Genomic DNA, 18,887 nt, shown 5'->3' with positions numbered 1-18,887 from the left:
CCGTTTTATTAAAAAACGTTTGGCATTCCTAACATTCATTACTTTTAAAGTTATTTTTGATTATTTGGTTCCTTAAACTTATGTTTTCTTTAAGAACAATATGGTCTCAGTGGGGGAAAAAAAGGGGGCTCCTGTATCTTTAAGAACACCAACACCCGCCCCCTCCTCGCCTGGCTACTCAACTGCTTTATGTAAATACTGACAAGCCGAGCGTGCCGCGGGCCAATCAGATTCGAGCTCCAACCGCGGGAGATCTAAATTTCGCGCGACGAAGTTTGGCGCTAAAAAGCGCTGAGTTGTTCTCCTTGTTGAATGGAGATATAGACTAGAGGAGCTCGCCTGGTCCGGACTCTTTCACACACACACACACACACAAAAAAAGACCGGAAGCTGGACTCTGTGCGCCGTCGGTCGTCTTTTTTGTGCAAGTTGTGTACACTTTAAGCCATGTTTTTATCACTTTAGGGCGAGTTTTTTGTACACTTTTTTTTGTTGCACTGCTTGTTCTAACTGACGTCACCATTTGGTGTTTTGTTGCATGTTTTACTCATGCATTTAGTTCTTTCACGCCTCTAGAGCCGTTTTAGCCTTGAAATCCAACACGATTGTTGACGGAGCTACAATGATGCGGCTGCCCAGAGGCGTCTCCCCGGCGTCCAGCCAGCCCAAGATGAAGGTTCTCGCTAGCTTCCCTGCTAAAGCGGACTTCTTCAACACCGGCCTGTCCAGTCCGCCCTTGAGCACGGTACCGATGGGCTACTTCAGCCAGATCTGCTCCAACACCGCCATGGTGGAACAAAGAGCGCACAGCCTCTACTTAACCCCCCACGGACCCGAAGCTAAGCCGGTCAGATCAACCACCGGACGGCTACCGGTAAGGACTCGAACAACGGCGCTTTGTGTGGCTTGTGTGGGTGGAATAATAATAACGCACTGCTGTGCGTGTTTTAATGGGCTTTGACGCAAACGCGACGTTAGTTTGTGTCCATTGTTGTGCAAAAGTATTCACTTTTGTGTTTTTCTGTCACCAGAAAGTTGTTCATTTAAAGGATGTGACTTACCGCTGACCCACCTGTCCGCCTGTGTTACGGCCATGTGAGGTCAAAGGTCATAAACAACTGGTGTGACAAAAAGACAAGAACTAGTAGTAGCCAACACGGTGGTACTTGGTGTATAAAGTTTATAAAGTAGTGGGCCTGCAGTGTGTTGTTTGACCCTTGGCACGTTCTAAAGACGTACTATATATATAACCCTTGTGTGGTGTTCGCGGTTTCATTTTTTTATTATAAGAAAAATGATAGAATTAATGCATTTTTCAAACTGAGACTCATTTTCTGTGAAGAACATATATCAGAATACATATTTAATGACCACACACCATACACCCCCCCCCCCTACACATTTCTATTACGTATAAGATAAGATGTCCGGGTCCACTGGACCCAGGGTTAATAGAAGTGTGGAAATTGATGTTCTGTGTACCACACACACACACAACAGGCCTAGACAGGAGGAGGACAGTGTAGGTACACGGAACATCAGAGGGTCAAATGTGCGAGAAAATGAGAGCAGACAGTGGTGACAAACAATGTTGCAAACTTCTGTGGGAACCGCAGGTGCAGAAACACGAAAGAAGAATCCCTGGCAGAGAAATTTTCCATGCAACGTTCATATTGTTGTTACTCAGCCGGCGTTTGTGGGTCTGATGGACCCGTTGCATTTTGTGGCTTTTAATGCCTCACAATCTAACACTTTTATGTTAAAATACTGAACAGATGTTTATTGGGATAAACATTTGAACACTTTTATGTTAAAATACTGAACAGGGGCCGTACTTATCAAGCTTCTTAGAATTACTCCTAAGAAGTCTGCTAAGAGTTGACTTAAGAGTAAATAAATTCTTCGCTGAAAGCTGCACTTAAAAGTTAGTTGTCAAGCGTCTTACTCACACTTTCAGCGAAGTGTAGGACTGAATCTTAAGTGTCACACTCAGAGCTGAATTACGACATTACTATGTGCCGTAAACGTAATTTTAGGTGACGTCATTTCTGTGTCCATAGAAATGACCAATCACGGAAGGGAATCCGTTGTCTAAGAATAAAGAAATATCTTGGAAATATTTAAGTGGACAATGGGAGTGTATATTTTGACAATAAACTGCAAAATAATACAAAACACTCACGCTACCGCTCCCTCTCTTCTATCGCCCACACACTCACTGACGTCACTCACCTCACGGCCACACACATACGCTACTGTCATAACATTTTCTTTCCAATTCATTAATTAGGCAACTAATTTGAAACTGGTGTGGGTGGCTCTATATATACTAACCCACTGCAGACACATGCAGAAATCAACAAGGAATGGAAAAGTATTAAATCTGTGACAAAAATAATATCCGCTCTGTCTAAACGATACTGTTTGATCAGCTGCTCGTCATCAAAAAAAAAAAAACATTGTTCCGTTCCCTGAACGTTCGCGCACGTCTCTCTCGCCTCAGTGCCATCCCCTGCTGGCAACTCCTAACCACTTAAGACACCTCTGAAGGTCTCTTAAATATCGTGGAGAGTAGGAGTGATTCTTAGACTTAAGAACGTTGATAAAAAGCTTTTATTCTTAAGTTTGAGAGTAGGACTAAATTTCGCAAATTCTCAGGACTTAAGTGTAAAATGGCACTCTAAGAAGCTTGATAAGTACGGCCCCAGATGTTTATTGGGATAAACATTTTAACACTTTTATGTTAAAATACTGAACAGATGTTTATCTTATCCCAATAAACATCTGTTCAGTATTTTAATATAAAAGTGTTACAATGTTTACTAATGTTCACAAACGCTGGCTGAGTAACAACAATATGAACATTACACAAGGGTTGTAGTGATGGGTTGATGAGGCGTCATGAAGCGCTTCGACACATTGCAAAACTGTACTGATACTGTGTCACTAAATACTGACATCTGCTGGACATTAAAAATCCCTACGGGCAACCTATGGACCGACTCAACTGACACTGATTTTATAAATAAATAAATAAATGGGTTATACTTGTATAGCGCTTTTCTACCTTCAAGGTACTCAAAGCGCTTTGACACTATTTCCACATTTACCCATTCACACACACATTCACACACTGATGGCGGGAGCTGCCATGCAAGGCGCTAACCAGCAGCCATCTGAGGCAAAGGGTGAAGTGTCTTGCCCAAGGACACAACGGACGTGACTAGGAAGGTAGAAGGTGGGAATTGAACCCCAGTAACCAGCAACACTCCGATTGCTGGCACAGCCACTCTACCAACTTCGCCACGCCGTTATGACCTAGTATATACAATAATATAAACCAAGTCATTGTATTTCATTTAGGATTATTTCATATCTTCATTTAAATAAAAATATCTTTTTTAGATACAGTCAATAAATAATGTATCTAACATGGAAATCTAAGAGAACGTGTTGTGAATGAGGATGCTTGTGGACTGGGAATTTTTTTTTTTACAATTTTTTATTTAAAAAAAAAACAGTTTTTCCAACGTATTAAATTTTAGACGATTTCTCTTCTTAGTTAATATTCCTCCGGCTGTAGAAAAGACCCGCTCACAGGGCACAGAGGAGGCGTCAATGCGACACAGTTCGCGTATCGGTCACGTGACCGAAACAGCTCATGATCGGTCACGTGACTTTCTAAAAGCGGTACGCGCACCGACACATGGTTTTGCTCTATGAGCTCGACGCATGCGCCGATGCATCGGTGTTGCCGGACCCATCACTAGTTAATAGATATTACACTAATTTGCTGTGTCCCCAATTACACAAAGCTAAGTTTAGCTTATATTGACCTACATTAGATCGCTCTTTAGCATATTTGAATGCAGCAAAGTGTTGGATCCCTACATTCGTCCCCAGCAGCTGTTGTTTGTCATATTGCAGGCCGCCAAAGCTGCAAAGGTTAAGTTCGGGTGACACCAGTGGGTTAGGGTCCTGCCGCAAATCTCATGTTAACCCCGCCGCACTCTATGCCATGAGGCCTGCGTTGGCTATTAACTACCGCAAGAGGATTAGTACGTAACGTAAATCGCCTGGCTAATCGTACGCTAAAGTGGACATGCGGTCATTAATACTGTAGTCGGATGATGCGTTCAGGTACTCCCCAACGTGTGGTACTACAACATCCGCAACCCTGCACTAGCTTGATAGTCTTTACTGGGTGGTCATCAGAAGTGCTGATAAAGACGTCATATACTCGACATGTTTTCATACTGATAGTATATGGTCTTTGCCCCTCCTACGATGTCTGTGTGTGTGTGTAGCATTCTGTATACATTTCACTACACACACACACACTGTGACCCAACCTGGTGATAATCACTGGAAATGTACACCAACGATCCTGATGGGATTTTAAAAAGCGATGGGATATTGCTGTGACAATGCTATTTATATACACCAGTTGGTGTCGGAAGTGGAATACCAGCAGGCTATTGGCAATAAAAGTGTAACAAACAATATGTTGTTGCTTTAATATTCTATTTAATAGTATGCCAAAAGCAACAGGTAGCGCTTTAACATTTTAACTGCAGAGATGTTTTCACTAATCGGAAGAAAGTAATTCATGGAAAGTGCACAGAACTTTGGAACATCGATGTTTGATATTATGAAGCAATACTGTGTATGTACGGCCATCTACAATATGTACAAGCTAGGGCGAGGCAAAATTGCTGAAAACTGTATTGCGATATAAGTGTTTTATTTAGGTTGATGCCCATAATTATTGATATTCTTATATATCCATCCATCCATTTTCTACAGCTTGTCCAAATATATTTCCCTTTTTTAAATTGGTATTGTCATTATTTTTTAAATAAAATATCGCAACTTCATCACATTTTTCATGTAAGGGAAGGAACACTGGTCTCTTGCAAAATAGCCCGTTGTTCAATTCCTCTTTAGCTTCAAAGATAGTGTCCTCTTGTGACACGTCTGCCACAATGCCAAGAACATCCAGGAACCACATTTAAGTTATCTTATTCATGATTGGTGAATGTTTTTATGGGCATACTTTTCGAGCAAAAAGATCTTCGAACAAAGTGGCGCTAAATAATGGCCCTTTTCCAAGTGACAAAATGCCATAAAGACTTGATGTGGTATTAAAGCCCCTTTTAAATCACGCTGAGTGTAATAAAATAAACAATCCGTGTTATAAACCATGTGCTTCCACGGTGACAGTGGTGTAAATGTTTTACACGTATAAAGAAAACCTCCTTCCAAAGTCCAAGGCTTTCTTTTGTAAAACAAATGTAAAACTGTTTTCACTTTCACTTCCACTTACAATAGAGTTGCATGGCAGGGACACAGCAGGCACTGTTTATCACATACGGTCTCCATAAAATGCGGCGCTTGTCGTGCACGCATAAGCAATGACCACCGTAAACGGTCTTCTGTCGCGCACCCCCAGGGACGCTGTCACCTTCAGGGTGTGACGCTGGCTTCGTTGCTAACTGGATGTCGGGTACGTTTACACCACAACAACCGAGTCAAGACGATCAGAATTGACGTGCAAAAACAACTGAAAAAGACCGTAATGTGCATGCCAGGCCTATAGTTGGTGATGTCAAACTTGGGTTCATAATGTGGTACACTTGATCAGAGAAATGCTATAAGCTATAAAGCTACTATCACTATTGTTGATGTGTTCCGACATGACTGTTTTTTTTACAAACTTGCACAGTTCTCTAACAGGCAGTTTTAACATTTTTAATTTTAACTCCACCCTGAGACACTGTTTTCCAATCAAATCGTTTTTCAGATTTAAAAACTAGGGATGTCTCGATCAACATTGTTGGTCTCTGATCCCGTTCCGATTTTTAGAGTCTCAGATTTGATTCGATGTTTTGAGTTTGAGTTTATTTCGAACATGCAAGCATACAACATGATACATCACAATTTCCAGTTTCTCTTTTCAACATGTTCGAAAAGGAGTAGGAAGAAGCAGAGCTTATTTAATCCTACCCCTTTTCTTTACATAACAGTTGCAAAACTTTTTGTTCACTTCCTGTTCACAATTTTTTCACAATAAACTCCATAAGTAATCACAATAAAAATAAATAAATAAATAATAGTAAGAATTTAATAATAATAATTGGTGAAGTAAGTCATATTTCATAAGATGAGATAAGTAAGATTACTTTAAGAATGAATGAATGGATGGATGAAATAAATTGAGAATGTTTGTCATGGTTCTTCTTCTTTGTACTTTGTAAACACTTTAAGTTTGAAGAGTTTCTTGAAGTGTATCATATTAGTACATTGTTTGATTGCTTTGCTTAATCCATTCCATAATTTAATTCCACATACTGATATACTGAAGGTCTTAAGTGTTGTACGTGCAAACAAATGTTTTAAATTAAGTTTTTCCTCTAAGATTATATTTCTCCTCTTTTTTTGAGAAGAATTGTTGTATATTCTTGGGTAGCAGGTTATAGTTTGCTTTGTGCATAATTTTAGCTGTTTGCAAATTCACTATGTCGTGGAATTTCAGTATTTTTGATTCAATAAATAAAGGGTTTGTATGTTCTCTATATCCGACATTATGTATTATTCTAACTGATCTTTTTTGTATCACCGTTAATGAATGAAGTGTACTTTTGTAATTATTTCCCCATATTTCTACACAGTAGCTCAGAATGGTAACACTAGTGAGCAGTAGAGAATATGAAGGGATTTTTGGTCTAGAACATGTTTTGCTTTATTCATTATTGACGTGTTTCTTGCAACTTTATGTTGTATATTTTTTACGTGAGATTTCCAGTTCAATTTATCATTAATCATTATACCTAGTAATTTGGTTTCATTTACTCTTTCAATTTCTATTCCGTCTATTTGTATTTGTGTTTGACTTTCTCTTCTACTGTTACCAAATAGCATTATCTTAGTTTTACTGAGATGCAACGATAGTCTGTTTTTGTCAAACCATCTTTTTAATTTGTTAATTTCTTCTGTTATTATTTGTATTATCTTCTGTGTGTTCTCTCCTGAACAAAACGCTGTTGTATCATCCGCAAATAATACTAACTTTAAATCTTTTGTAACTTTACAAATGTCCTTTATATAGAGATTGAATAATTTAGGTCCTAGTATTGATCCCTGAGGTACACCACAGGATATATTTAGCGTTGTAGACGTGTGTTCGCCTAGCTTCATATTGTTTCCTGTTCGTTAGATAACTTCTTATCCAGTTTAAGACTAACCCTCTGATGCCATATCGTTCTAGTTTTTTGATTAAAATATTGTGATTAATTGTGTCAAATGCTTTAGTTAGATCCATAAAAACCGCTGCCGCACATTTTTTACTATCTATTGCATTGGTAATTTCTTCTGTAATTTCAATTAAAGCCATTGAAGTTGAAACATTAGCTCTGTATCCATATTGGTTCTCTTCGAGTATTGTATTTTTATTTATGAAACGTTCTAATCTGTTATTGAACAGTTTTTCAATGATTTTAGAAAATTGTGGAAGTAGAGAAACCGGTCTATAATTTGACAGATTATATAAATGAAAACTTTTTTTTTGCAAGTAACTACAATAACACATTTTTCTAAAGATTATCTTGTTAGAAACTTAGTTTATTTTCCGTGGGGACGATTAGTATCTTGGAATGATGTTGTTGTGGTTTGTGAAGCTCTTTGAGGCATTTGTGATTAAGGGCTGTATAAATAAACATTGATTTGTTTAGAAGGGGCTTCACAATGTGGAATAGATTACACATTCGTTGTAGCTTGCACTAAGTACCGTATTTTTCGGACTATAAGTCGCAGTTTTTTTCATAGTTTGGCCGGGGGTGCGACTTATACTCAGGAGCGACTTATGTGTGAAATTATTAACACATTACCGTAAAATATCAAATAATATTATTTAACTCATTCACGTAAGAGACTAGACGTATAAGATTTCATGGGATTTAGCGATTAGGAGTGACAGATTGTTTGGTAAACGTATAGCATGTTCTATATGTTATAGTTATTTGAATGACTCTTACCATAATATGTTACGTTAACATACCAGGCATGTTCTCAGTTGGTTATTTACGCATCATATAACGTACACTTATTCAGCCTGTTGTTCACTATTCTTTATTTATTTTAAATTGCCTTTCCAATGTCTATTCTTGGTGTTGGGTTTTATCAAATAAATTTCCCCCAAAAATGCGACTTATACTCCAGTGCGACTTATATATGTTTTTTTCCTTCTTTATTATGCATTTTCGGCAGGTACAACTTATACTCCGGTGCGACTTATACTCCGAAAAATACGGTAAACTGATTTCGGTGTTGTGGCGAGATATGTACCTTCCTGGAATTCATGCAACTCCTGCATAAACGAGGAATATGAAAATGCACTGTCGTTGTGTTTTGCTGTGTGTGCATTCCTTTTTGAGGGAATCTTTCACGCGAGTACAATCTTTAGCATGTTAACACTGGGGCACATGCAGCTGCGGTAAAGATCGGCTGCAGATTGCTGATTAATTAAAAAAAGGCAAATATAGGCCCCCCCATCCGATCCCATGAGCTATAAAGCTGAAACATAGAGGTGCCAAAAGGAACATGGCGTGAATCAATTACCTTATTTTTTGACAGTTAAAAACACAAATAAGTCAATTTAACTTTTCCTCTTTGGAGAAATAGTCACCTTTTTGGCAATAAAGTCTTTGACCAAAGCTGACCCTGAACCACTCCGAGTCCTTTTCACACAGCTGAGTAGCCGATCATTTCTTGCAGCTATTCGACCTAAAGTTCTGGTTTAGTGTGAAAAGCACCAAAGTCATCCACCGAATATTCCAGCCTCGGATGTGGGATGGCACATGTGTGAAAGCATGCCAATGAAAATAATAGGCTGTTTACTCACAGCAAGATGGCAAGATTGCTGTAACAATAGAGTTAAACTGCTTTTTCAACGTTTTTTTTTTGCCTTGGTGGTGTTCTGTATGAACAGAGTGAGTTGTTTTAGAGGTAGTATCAGAAAAGGGGACAGCGTCTGTGAAAGTATATCGCACTATGCCGTCTCGTAAAAAAAACTGCTCCTTTCCAGCAGAAATCCTGCAAAGTTGCACCTATTTGTCTTCTAAAGACGACTATTTCTGACTTTTGACTGTTTTCCTGTTCTGTGTGAACGGCACCAACACGCAACGGGGAGTCAAAGTCAACCCACCCATTTTCCGGCTTTGGAGGCTAGATGGTGTCTGCTTAAAAGCACACCCACAATTCCAGCCCTTTTGGAGGGGGGAAAAAACAATTTTTTTACAGAGATGCCACAGAATTGAATCATCAGTACAGTTATAATAGGTCCCTTATGTATCATGTTCCTGATTGTTCTGAATGAACAGCACAGGCACCGATTGGGGGTGAGGTCAACTCAAAAATTGTCATATTGTCAGGGACATAACAGAGGTGGGATGTTGTCTGTGCGAAAGCACATCCCACAATGCCATACCAGTGAAAATACATGTTTTACGCCTCTGTCTCACAATAAGGAATGTCTTTTAAAAGTCAACCACACCAAAGCTAAAAACAAGCACTAAATGACAGATCCACTCTACTACTCCTGTTGCTCATCAGCAGGACAGCCATTGTTTTCCTTCTACTATAACTAGGGTGTGGTAGGGAAAGCAGGTGATGTGTACCGAGGAGTAGACACTCTTTGCAGGCATACTGTAACTTGCCCTTGGCTTAGTTGGAATCCGGAGCCTCACACAAGCCAGACAGGAATGGTTTGATGTGCATTTTTTCACCTGACAACGACTCAACCGCTCCAATCAGTCAAGCATGACCGACTGGGTGGGAAACTTGTGATGCCGAGCTCCCAGGCAGGGTGAGGTCACAGTGCAGAACGTGAACGCTGCGATTCTGCTAGTCTTGCAGATAGAGGCGTGGAGTTTGCTCAGTGGCACTGTGACACACTTTTGAATGTCGTTTTTAACTTCTAGCAATACACATGTTAGGATTCTACGGATGCCGAGAATGGTCACAATAAATGCAGACACCACAACTCGACCACGTAGCGTTGTGACTCAACACCGTAATGCCACAACAAATGCAAAGTAACGCTGCAACTCAATAACGTTCAGCCAAAACACGGTTGCAAAAAGCCACTACAAATTCAAACGCCACAACACAATTGTAAAATCCACAGCAACTTTACACCATTCTACAACAACATAAAGCTACAACACCGTTGCAAAAGCCACAGCAACTTTACACCACGCTACAACAACTTAAAGCCACGACAAATGCAACTTCCGCCACGTAACAACTTTCAGCCATAACATGTTTGCAAAAGCCACAGCAATTTTACACCATGCTACAACAACTCTATGCCATGTTACTGCAACATAAACAACCACAATACAACAATGAACAAGAATGGAAAAGTAAGTGAAAGTAAACTGTTTTGATCAATGTTAGTTAGTTAGTTTATTATTTCTTCGGTCAGTGGTTCAACAAAATAAACAGTTTTACATTCGTAAATTCACAATTTTACAGACCGAAAGGGTTTAGGCCAGCGGTTCTTAACCTGGGTTTGATCGAACCTTAGGGGTTCGGTGAGTCGGCCTCAGGGGTTCGGCGGAGGGCAAAACACACCCGACTCATCGTGTAAATACAAACTTCTCCCTATCGGCGTATTACGGATACGGCAACAGCTGACTGGTTTGCAGGTGTGTAATTTGTTGTGGTTTTTGTGTTGGTTTTGTTGTTTGAACAAGGTGATGTTCATGCATGGTTCATTTTATGCACCAGTAAAAAAACATGGTAACACTTTAGTATGGGGAACATATTCACCATTAATTAGTTGCTTATTAACATGCAAATTAGTAACATATTGGCTCTTAACTAGTCATTATTAAGTACTTATTATTAATGCCTTATTCGGCATGGCCTTATAATAACCCTAACCCTCTAACCCTGACCCTTAACCTAACCAAATAACTCTAAATTAAGTCTTTATTACTTAGAATATGTTCCCCTAGTGTCCAAATAACTCTAAATTAAGTCTTTGTTACTTAGAATATGTTCCCCATACTAAAGTGTTACCAAAAACATATAACTTTGTCTTGAATTTGAAAATATTTTTTTTTTATTTTTCACTAAAGAAGGGTTCGGTGAATGCGCATATGAAACTGGTGGGGTTCGGTACCTCCAACAAGGTTAAGAACCACTGGTTTAGGCTGAAGTTGAGCACTTATTTCGCCTAACCTTGTTAACAATCTCAAATACAAGATGTAGTAAAACAGCGTTTCCCCCAGAAAATGTGTTCGTTAAGGTGGTGTCTCTCCAGGGGGAATGGGGTGGGTGGGTGTAAGGAACAGCGTAACGCGGCCTGTCGCCATCACGTCTCCATCTCATCGGTGCCGCCACAGCCTGGGGGCGCAAAAGACTACAGACTGTGGTGAAGTAGGCCGGCTTGGTCGCGTGAGGAAACCTACAATTTTTGGTTGTTTTCCGCTCCATATGCTGAATGTCGATATACTATATATATCTCGATATTTTTTCCGTAAAGTAAAAGCAATACACAAAACAGTTCTAGTTACCTGAGATACTAAGTATGTCATTATTATGACTTAGTAAGTCAATATTTTGACTTAGTAATTTACTAAGTCAAAATAATCAATCAATCAATGTTTATTTATATAGCCCTAAATCACAAGTGTCCCAAAGGGCTGCACAAGCCACAACGACATCCTCGGTTCAGAGCCCACATAAGGGCAAGGAAAAACTCACAACCCAGTGGAACGTCGATGTGAATGACTATGAGAAACCTTGGAGAGGACCGCAGATGTGGGTGACCCCCCCGCCCCCCCCTTTAGGGGAGACCGGATGCATTGGACGTCGAGTGGGTCTAGAATAATATTGTGACAGTCCAGTCCATAGTGGATCTAACATAATAGTGAGAGTCCAGTCCATAGTGGTGCCAGCCGGAGACAGGTCAGCAGCGCAGAGACCTGACCTGTGCCCCCCCCCCCATAAATAATGACTTACTAAGTCAAAATAATGACTTAAGTCAAATTAATGGCTTACTGTAAGTAAGCGTTTGCAATAAGCGTTTGAAAAAAATTATTAAAAATGTCCTTTACGCAACATATTATAAATACACCTTGTACACAACATGAACACTGTTCAAATATATACACAGTAAAGACAGACAAACAGTTGTGAAACGTCCCTGTACACGTGTTGGTTAAACATTTTTACCGATAATATACTATATACAAACACTTATACTTCCAGTATTATTTATATCCCACATTTAGTTTTGTAACAAACATTGATCATGGTATTAACTACGGGTGTTGATTCAAGAGCGATCTATTTTTCTAAGACATTGGTCTTAAAGTTTTTTTTTGAAATGTGTGAATGGAAGTGAAGTGAATTAGTGAATTATATTTATATAGCGCTTTTTCTCTAGTGACTCAAAGCGCTTTACATAGTGAAACCCAATATCTAAGTTACATTTAAACCAGTGTGGGTGGCACTGGGAGCAGGTGGGTAAAGTGTCTTGCCCAAGGACACAACGGCAGTGACTAGGATGGCAGAAGCGGGGATCGAACCTGGAACCCTCAAGTTGCTGGCACGGGCGCTCTACCAACCGAGCTATACCGCCCCTGGAAGACTTTGTCACTTCCGTTGTGGCCTAAAGTTATTTTGTTGTTGCTTTTGCATTTTTGTTGTGGCTGAAAGGTCTTGTGTTGTGGCGTTTGCAATTGTTTTGACCTTTCTCGGCCACCGTAGATAACTTTTTTTTCTTTCTCAGATTAAAAATGTATTGTACTTTGTGCCAGAAACCATGACTTAATAATAAAGTGACTCCATAATAATAGCTAGCCTGCAAAGCAGATAATGCAGTTTTAAGCACATTTTTAAGCAGTCTTTACATGTTTTCTTTTAGTAGTTGCCTTTTTTGTGGTGCTTACTGTACACTTTTTGTTCTTAATGATCTAGTTAGACATTAATATAAGATTAGATATGATTAGTGATTAGCTAACAGTCACCATTTTGTTTACATTAACTCGTCTTGTATGTCCAAAGCCGTTACAATGCAGGGTTAAACATCCTTACTTGTATATTTTGTGTAGCTTCAGATGTCGCCTACCAACAGGTGGACATGTCGCACATTAGCGCGCTCGCACAATGGCAGCTTTCACTATCCAACAAGACGACTCAACACTTTTTTTCCCTCCTCCTGCTGAGATTGTCAGCTGTTTTAAATATGCTTTCTGAGCTGTAAGTATCTTTTTCAGTGTAGTAGCCATGTCATGGAAACGCATGTAGATGTCTGTCGGCCATTTTGAAACATGAAAATGCTAATTAGTAAAAATAAAAATAAAAACTTTCTTTTTAAATACCTTTTAAATAAATTAATATAAATTAATAAATGTTTTAAATACCCTCCTCCTGCTGAGATTGTCAGCTGTTTTAAATATGCTTTCTGAGCTGTAAGTATCTTTTTCAGTGTAGTAGCCATGTCATGGAAACGCATGTAGATGTCTGTCGGCCATTTTGAAACATGAAAATGCTAATTAGTAAAAATAAAAATAAAAACTTTCTTTTTAAATACCTTTTATATTTACCATGCATTTACCATATCTGATGTCTTTTAGGGTTTTGCTGCTTCCAGTCTGGGGTGTGTTCCAAAGCCATAAGCTAGTTGTTTCACTGCCCCAGGCATTTATTTAGGGTAATATAAGTGCAATGCTCAATAGCAACATATAACCTGTCACACAGGTTTGCTGGCTATGAAAAATGACTACATTAACCTGGGGGGAACAATTATGGTGTGGAAAAAGTGACAGACAGTAACAGTAGATTGGGTACCGTTTTTTTCGGACTATAAGTCGCAGTTTTTTTCATAGTTTGGCCGGGGGTGCGACTTATACTCAGGAGCGACTTATGTGTGAAATTATTAACACATTACTAGGGATGTCCGATAATGGCTTTTTGCCGATATCCGATATTCCGATATTGTCCAACGCTTTAATTACCGATACCGATATATACAGTCGTGGAATTAACACATTATTATGCCTAATTTGGACAACCAGGTATGGTGAAGATAAGGTCCTTTTTTAAAAAAAATTAATAAAATAAAATAAGATAAATAAATTAAAAACATTTTCTTGTATAAAAAAGAAAGTAAAACAATATAAAAACAGTTACATAGAAACTAGTAATTAATGAAAATGAGAAAAAATTAACTGTTAAAGGTTAGTACTATTAGTGGACCAGCAGCACGCACAATCATGTGTGCTTACGGACTGTATCCTTTGCAGACTGTATTGATATATATTGATATATAATGTAGGAACCAGAATATTAATAACAGAAAGAAACAACCCTTTTGTGTGAATGAGTGTAAATGGGGGAGGAAGGTTTTTTGGGTTGGTGCAGTAATTGTAAGTGTATCTTGTGTTTTTATGTTGATTTGATAAAAATAAATATAAAAAACAGATACCAATAATAAAAAAAACCATACCGATAATTTCCGATATGATATTTTAAAGCATTTATCGGCAGGCCGATATTATCGGACATCTTTACTAATAACCTCTTAAAGCTGAAATATACTGCATATATAAAACTAATTGAGAAAGTAACTAAATTGACCAGAGTCTTTTACGAAGTAGTCAAAAAGTAATAAAGTAGGTCACTGTATCATGTTTACAAATACAAGATGCCGACAGCAAGACATACAGGCCTACTCAAGATAAATGTAAAAAACGACATTTGCTTCGTAATTTTTAACTTACTATTGACGCCCTCGGTCCTCCTTTTTTCTCCTTCTTCTGTGTTTTACTTGCATGCCCAGGTCCAGTACAACTGCTGCCAGGTAAACTTGTCATAAGCCACGTCCACAGGCACCCGGCCGGCCCTCACGCTTAAACACTGCGTTTAGTTTGAAACCGTCAAAAAAGAAACAAACCCGTAAAAAAGAGAAGCGATCATAACAATGATGTGGGATCTGAACCGAGGATGTCGTTGTTGCTTGTGCAGCCCTTTGAGACACTTGTGATTTAGGGTTATATAAATAAACATTGATTGTTTGATTGGAAAACCAATCAAAGTGTACAAAAATATGAATATTGACATCAAAAACATCCACCTAAATTATTGTATTTTTTCAATGTTTGTATTTATTCGTTGCCCTACAATATCAGTTGTTTTTTTTCGATAGCAAATCTTACTGGCAGTGTTCTGGCTCCATACCAGTTTGGATTTTTTTGTCAAATCCGATTTTTTGATGTAGTCGATAACATTACCCCCAAAAAATGCAACGTCTAATGTGAATGCAATCTGACCCGCGTGCAGACATGACATCATGAAGTCACACATGCTGCAGGGGTGACAGATTTGTGGTAGGTCTCAGCCCTGGTGCTTGTGTGGCATTTTCAGGAATGTTGTGGAATCAAAGTCAATATTTTCTGAACCAAATTTTTGCTCATAGAAGATTGGGAAGGAAGAGGGAAAGCACTTTGGCGCTCGCCAAATGGTTTGTGGGGCATTTGCGTTGATGTTTCATCTGAAGAGCATGTTGGCAAGCAATCGGAGACAGGAGTGATGGAACATCGACGTAAGTTCCGAAAAAATTATTTTCACCTGTTTTCTGCTCATTTGTCAACCATTTATTTTGCGACTGTCTATTTAGACGAATAATTATGACGCATATCACTTTTTAATGCTGTATTGGTCGGAGGAGAGCGAGCCAATCGTTCAGACTGCAGTCACGTTTAATACGTATCTGATTTATATCCACATAGGCCTGGGCGATATATCGATTTTATGGATATATTTGAGTCTTTTGTTGCAGACGATTTTTAAAAATGCATTTTTTTTCTCCTCTAGCTCCGGCATACTTTTTGCCCCTCAGGAGCTTCCGTAGCCTGCGCCGTCCCCTTACTTCCTTAGCGGCTCACATAGCAAAACATGGCTAGTGCTAACAAGAAAGAGAGATTTGTTCTAAAGAAAAGAAAAGTGTTGTCAGTACTTTCGTTTTGTGGCAACAGGCGTGGAAACGGTGCAAAATTTGTTTCAAAAAGGCATCCGCACAACTAACTTATTGCTGCATCTGAAACCAAAGCCTCCAGCCGAGTGCGGCGAATACAATTATTTACAAGACCCAACAACAACTAAAGTACGGGCTGGAGTCATTTACACCGTGTATGTATGACGATGCCATGTATAATGAGAAAGAAACACAATTACTATCTATCTACTTACTGAAACAAACTATAGTCCACTATGTTTTACTACATTATTTATTTGGATACAATGTACAATACTACATTTTTATTTACTGAAGTATTTTATTCAAGACAGAAGTTTGCACTTTATAGATCTCAATGTTGGAGATTGTTTAATTGCATGCAATGTGCAATGCTAAATTTTTGTTAACAGAATTATTCTATTCAAGCAGAAGTATTGCTTCCCACGGGAAGCTCTTAATTTAATTATTTGAATATTATTTCATAAAAAGTACAATTTATATCGGGTCTAAAAATAACATTATACTAATCAGAAGTTTGCTAAGAGTAAAATGCAGTGTATGCAGTGTTATTTCAAACTACTAGTTTTAAAGAATAAATTGTTTTGAATTGTCTCTGTCATTTATATTCATTGTTTTCTTTAAAAAGTAGGGGGTGGGGGGAAATCAGAAAAATCGTGAATCAAACTTTTTGTGAAAAAAATCGGAGATTTTATTTTTGGGCCATATCGCCCATGCCTATATCCACATAAGAAAGAGGCCCGGGTATCATTTGAGAAATTAAGAACTTGTATTGTTCACATTCGGGCTGGACAATTAATGTAATTTTAATTTCAATTTCGATTATAGCTTCTCACGATTATGACAATATAATAATCGGGGGGAAAAACGATTAATGGGTTGCGCAACATGCATGAAAATTCCAGAGCTTGTGACGATGAAACAGATGAGTAGCGAATGAGTAAAAAGCGAGCATGTCTACTCCAACTTTGGGATGTTTCCATGGTTGCTACTTTTAATTTGACACAACGCTAGTATGCCTAATCAATAATCACTAAACTCAATAGAAGAAGTAAGGCATATGATTTCTGGGTTCATGTAACCACGGACAGAGTCACACAATAGGCCAATAGAACGGAATCTGCTCTTAAATGCAAAATAAAATCAGGTAAATTTACATAAATATAATTGAAATGTTGTCATTTATTTAGGAAAACAATTTGTCCACTAGCGCTCATTTATCCCCCAACACATTCAACCGCCGCCATCCTGAACTAAACAATGTCGAAACGGCCACTTGAAACATGGACTAAACTACGGAGCTAAAACTAGCAGGGACAATCCATACACTCGCAACACATTTCATCTACAGTACTTGTGTTGTTGTAACAACATAATCGATGTTACATAATCTACAACCAGTGACTTGAGAGGCTTGCTTTTTATTTTATTATTATATATTTTTTTTTTGTACAGCCTCAAGTGCCTCTTTACTCGTCAAGCTGAGAACAACAGCACAACACACTTCCCCTTTTCACAATAATAGCATGGTGCGCCACATCCGGTCTGACTGCGCTAACAAAATAAAGGTTTCAAAAAATGTAACATACACTAGCATAATGTACTTAAAGTACTTATTGATACATTTACACAATTATTAGGCTTTAAACCTAAAATACTGGTCAGAATTGTCCAAAGATGTGTCTTACACCAATAAATGTGAGGATTTTTGCATATAATCAACAAACAATGTATTACATTTTATTTATGTATGGTGGTAAAAATATGTGTAAAAGTAAAACTGAATTAAAAACAAACTAGAACAACCGAATTGTATTGTTCTTTTTATTGCTATTGTGATTTGAATGTATTCTTGTTGCTATTATTATTTTAATTGTTGTGGTTTATTTGTTACTTATTTATAGCCAGATTAAAAAAAACTAAACATTTTTCAAGTTGAGTTTTGGTGGTGCAATAAATACTCATGTTGTCAAATTCATAATTAATCCTGTAATTCATCGTGATTACAATATCATTCAAAATAATCGTAATTATTTGTTTTGCCATAATCATCCAGCCCTAATTCACATTGACATGAAAAATTTGATGCAGGTCTAGTATGGGCAAACAAATCGGAATTGACTTGCAGTGTGAATAAGGCATATGGCATGAATGAAAGCTTTATTGTCAATGTGGTCAAGACCTACAAAGAATTTAGCTCTGTTAGACAAGAGTATAAATTATCATGAAAAAGAAATACTGTAAATGTAAATGATGCTCATGTTTAAATGGAGGAAAACAATGGCAACAAGCTGCCCATTCTCCTTAAGTCTCTGGGGAAAGTCGCAAGTAAATGAGCAGGTTTTGGTTATTTCGACTTGGGCTGTGAATCTTTAAGCACCACACGATTTGATTCTTGGGGGTTATAGTTTGATTCAGAATCGATTCTCAAATCAAAACGATTCTTGATTCAAAATCAATACTTTTTTTAATAACATTGGGGCCAGTTCTATGGTTAGATACATTCCTCCATAAAGTAAACAGCTGTGATACATTTCTATATTACTTAAAATTCGTTTTGTTTAATAACATTTTACCCAAACATTTAATAAAGTCAAATACAAATAAGGCAACAAGAGAAGTATCCAACACTTGGCTTTTGTAAAGTAAATATGTACAACAGATATGGGCATCTGCATCAACAATATGATTTGCAATTAACAGTGCAATACATTTTCATAACATGGTCACTACTGCCTAGTTTCTCTTGTTATATTCTTATTTTTACTGTTATATTTTTATTTTTATTGTTATTGTAATATTTTCTATTTTATTTACATTTGTACCCCCATTATTTACTTTT

The 18,887-nt window shown here is 38.0% G+C and overlaps 1 protein-coding gene across 1 annotated transcript in view; it reads left to right on the top strand.

Annotated features, from left to right (window-relative positions):
- The first annotated feature begins 317 nt into the window (after positions 1–317).
- The window catches only part of LOC133645586 (transcription factor E2F2-like), a 29,852-nt gene continuing 11,282 nt past the window's right edge, over positions 318–18,887 (top strand). Inside the window, exon 1 of the mRNA XM_062040428.1 lies at positions 318–874. Coding sequence (XP_061896412.1) covers positions 623–874 — 252 coding nt within the window. The 5' untranslated portion in view covers positions 318–622. The remainder of the gene's footprint in view (positions 875–18,887) is intronic.

The sequence above is a fragment of the Entelurus aequoreus genome, linkage group LG03, assembly GCF_033978785.1.
Source record: "Entelurus aequoreus isolate RoL-2023_Sb linkage group LG03, RoL_Eaeq_v1.1, whole genome shotgun sequence".
Classification (NCBI taxonomy): domain Eukaryota; kingdom Metazoa; phylum Chordata; class Actinopteri; order Syngnathiformes; family Syngnathidae; genus Entelurus; species Entelurus aequoreus.
The sequence above is the reverse complement of the archived record's forward strand: the minus strand, read 5'-3'. Positions and strand labels throughout refer to the sequence as shown.